Source organism: Atta cephalotes (genome assembly GCF_000143395.1).
Source record: "Atta cephalotes unplaced genomic scaffold scaffold00012, whole genome shotgun sequence".
Taxonomy (NCBI): domain Eukaryota; kingdom Metazoa; phylum Arthropoda; class Insecta; order Hymenoptera; family Formicidae; genus Atta; species Atta cephalotes.
The window spans coordinates 3,072,556-3,076,798 of record NW_012130076.1 but is presented as its reverse complement, the minus strand read 5'-3'; the positions used below and the strand labels follow the sequence as shown (position 1 = coordinate 3,076,798).

The 4,243-nt window shown below is 28.5% G+C and overlaps 1 protein-coding gene across 1 annotated transcript in view; it reads left to right on the top strand.

The window, feature by feature from the left end:
- LOC105617343 overlaps window positions 1–2,385 on the top strand; it is a 63,582-nt gene extending 61,197 nt beyond the window's left edge. Inside the window, exon 16 of the mRNA XM_012198905.1 lies at window positions 1,983–2,385. Within this exon, the coding sequence (XP_012054295.1) occupies window positions 1,983–2,156 (174 nt within the window). The 3' untranslated portion in view covers window positions 2,157–2,385. The remainder of the gene's footprint in view (window positions 1–1,982) is intronic.
- The last annotated feature ends 1,858 nt before the right edge of the window (window positions 2,386–4,243 follow it).

The following is a 4,243-nucleotide window of genomic DNA, read 5'->3' as shown; positions in this document are numbered from 1 at the left end:
TTACTCTCTCTCTCTCTCTCTCTCTCTCTCTCTCTCTCTCTCTCTCTCTCTTTCTCTCCGTCTAACCACCCACTTCCTTTTCTATCGTGATCATAAATTTTATCGTGCAATTCAGGTTTACCTTGCTACAGCTAAAGGTCGTTACATCTATGCAGCCATTGTTATTTCTATGTCACATACCAATCTTGTTGCATATACAAACTCTTTAAATTTGTATTTGTATAATAATTTTATTTACATCGTTAATTTATTTAATGATATGTTTAATAGTTTTATTAATATAAATTTTTTATTCAATACAGAGATAAAAGTTTGAAAAAGAATCTAAAATTAATTTGGATAAATATGTAGCAAAAATTTATGAGACGTAATATTTCTAAAAACACAATGTATTAACAAAATGAAATAGAGTAATTTTCGCTGAAATATATTTAATATACACAAAATAAAGAAAAAAGATTAATAATATATTAATGTTTCTAAACTTACATATAGTGCATTTCTTTTTTTATCTCTATACATGTTAATCTCAAATACATCATGTTATGGCGAAATATTTACATTTAAACAAGTTTAATATTCACTTAAGAGCTAGTCATTATTCCACCCGAACTCATTATGCATTCCACTAAAGTTGATTTACATTTTAGATATTAGACTTGCAGTTAGTAACAAGTAAAAGTGAAAGTGAAAACTACAGTTTTGTAATGAATAAGGTTCGATAGAAGATTCTGTTCAAACATTGTTGTCACACGGAATTTATCTAATTAATTGTTAAAATGCTATTAGACTTAGCTATTGCTGTTTTATGCTAATAGATCGTATCGGTATTTCCAAATTTGTAAATCTATTGTGTGACAAAAGACTTTAAAGAAAGATAATGAAGACACCAGTAACCTAAAAGACTTAAAACATCGAATAAGGAAATAATATGCTTTACAAAAAAGACCGGCATTCTAAGCTGGTTATTATATTTAAAGACCGTCTTAAATAGTTCTTTAGATGTCATAAGCTAATCACAAAACTGTATTAAGACATTATTTAAGACGATTTAAAATAAGAATAGATTATGAATATCTTAATGTGTTTATCTTTTTTATATCTGTTTTGATTATTATTATATACCGTAGTTTAAGATTTTGAAACTTTGTGGTGACAACTATAATTTGAGTTTCATTTTCCCAAGAATAAGATTCTCTTTCCTTAATAAGGATAAATTTCAAATTAAAGATATTTTTAATTATTTTATCACAAACTTAAGCTACTTCTAATTTATGTGATCGGATTTATAGATTGGCAAAAAACAATGCAATCATGCAGTGAAGGAGGATACTGCAGATTCCAATTGAATCAAATATATGATTACAATTTATTGAGATATTTTTTATATATACGAGTCAATATTTTTACTAGAGTGTCTAATATTTCTTTTTTCCTTCTTCACAAGTTCTCATTTTTCTCTTGAATTTTTTTTAATTTCAGATGACATGGTTAATATATGCCAACATTAAAAAAATTATCAAATATTACACATACATAATTATCTATATAAATGTAGGTCAATATTAAGCAAATGTAAAGTTTGCATTAACCGCGACATCTGGAGTCTCTTAATGCGCTACATTGAGAGAAAGATGGTATTTGTAACTGTAATAACATGATAAAATTATTATAACAGAAGCTTTATTTTTAAGTTATTACTGCTATAATTTTAGTAATAATAATTACATTTATAATTCTATACAAAAATAATATATGGTTGTCACCAAAAATGATTATAAATTATTAATTATGATTATAAATAATTAAATTATGATAATTGCAGTTTTTTTTTCTCAATGTAATGAAAAATGTTTTCGCAAATAATCATGTGCTGCTTCAGTACAAATCGTTATACTAAGATCTGCCAACTGTCGCAACGAAAAATTATCATTAGTTTTGTAATGTGCTTAATTCAACATTATGAAACGTTTGTGTTTCAGTGTAAAGATGCATGCGCTGTTTGTACCTATTGCGGTGGATTCCAGCGACTGCTATGTCCCATCTGTCACGGCAGCAAGAGATCCGTTCATCGTAACGAGTTCACCGTGGAATTCGTCGCTCTAAAGTGCGCCAAATGTGACGTTTTCGGTATGATACGTTGCCCGCATTGCTGAAGGAATTCCACTGAGGGAATCCACGTACACCTGCTCAAATCATTTTTCTTATTCTTAACGACCATCTACTAACTTATATCTCTATTTAAGGTGCTACGAGAGTATATTTTATGCTATGCTTTAAGCAAAGGATATACACGAAACGCATACAGACACTAACTAATTGCGTAGCCGCGCTGTCACATGTTGTAAGATATCGGTTAATAAAACTTTGTGTAAAGTTTTGTAATTTTGTGTATATCATTAGAACCTCTTTCACAATCCGAAAAAATCGTTTTCGAATGTCCTAAAAGTTCTTCCATATATCTGTTCTCCTGATGGAAATAAAACTATGTTATAATTTCTGACTTTTATTTTCGTTTGTTCACAGGATAAAGTCGATAATAAGGTTGATAATATCGCAGGATTAGTCATCCTGCATTCAGTAGTCGAACTTGTCACAACAAACCGATTGATCTAGAATAACGAACGTACTTTCACTTTGTCCATGAACTAATTAAAAAGATACAAAACACAGCAGCATGTTATGCTGCTGTTACCTCCACATTTGACACGTTTCAATTATATATAGCACAACAAGAAACGTCTTTTAGTAATAAAAAAGATATTACAGTATTATTTTATCTCACTTAACATCTCATCTTCATATAAAATATAAATAATCTATTCACTTGTTTCATATTCTTTTAGAAAAAATCATGTCTCAATATAACATGATATAATTGCCTTAATTCACTTACATTTCATTAATATTCATTAATATTTAACTGCATTAATTACGAAGCAACAAGTAGAAGCAAACGTTCTCATATATTTCTAAGAAAATTTTTTGGAAAGAACAATGACGACATTTTCGAGAGTAAACTGGATTAAAGCTTGATCACTTGGTTAAATTAATAACAATAGTGGAACTAATAACATAAGTAATCAAGACTTCAATATAAGTACTCTCAAAAACATCATCATTGTTGTTTTCAAACAATTTTCATTTAATTGGAGGAGAGAGAGAAGGAAAATATATGTAAGATAATGATACTTTCTAAAATAGTATGACGAATGAATGGATTATTTATACTTTCAGATCAGATACTAATTGTAAGTGAGATAAAATAATATCGTACTTCTGAAGCAGTATTGTTGTATTTATGTAAAAACGTATAAAGAGAAAGAAAAATGTACGATAGAGAGATATCAGAAAGTACGCTTGCACGACGGTAATCTACTTTTATAATGCTATATTTTGTTTTGTCAAGCGTATAAAGAAAAGTATTCTCACGTTTTGAATTGGAATCAATCGAAACGAGCGCTTTATGCTCTATCGCATTTAATTATCTATTCATTTACATGATAAAGTAAGTCAAGATGCTATAGATAAGTAGAGCAAGGCGAATTAATGTGAAATAATCGTTGCTTGTATTTATTCACAAATATTAATTAGCATTAATATGGTATAATAATTACGAAGCAACATTAAGTAAAAGCAAATGTATACGGTTTACGTACAATGTCATTTACATCTATATGTATTTTTACTTATTAATGTCTCTAGAAATCGAATCCTTCAACTATATAATTATTTTTCATTTTTATGCTATTAAAATGCAATTATATATCAGCCTGTATATCTGTTCTCCTGATGGAAATAAAACTATGTTATAATTTCTGGCTTTTATTTTCGTTTGTTCACAAGATAAAGTCGATGATAAGGTTGGTAATCGCAGGATTAATCATCCTGCATTCAGTAGTCGAACTTGTCACAACAAACCGATTGATCTATACTTATTCTACTTTCTTCAAAGATACACGTTTATTATATGCAGTTTCAGTTTCCCGATAACACGCGATCTCGTAATTTAACGTGAACCGCGTTAAAAGCAGCTACATGACATCGGATTGCTTATCTTTATTTATACGTACAACAGATTAAATCGATACTGCCACTCCAGAAGATATCTACTACAAGAAAATGATTGACTCAGATCTTATCTCAAGTTAATCGGAAGAAAAATAATTCGTTTAAGATAATTATATAAAAATGAATTTTAAATTTTAACATACATTTTTTATTAATTTTTAAAATAATTTAA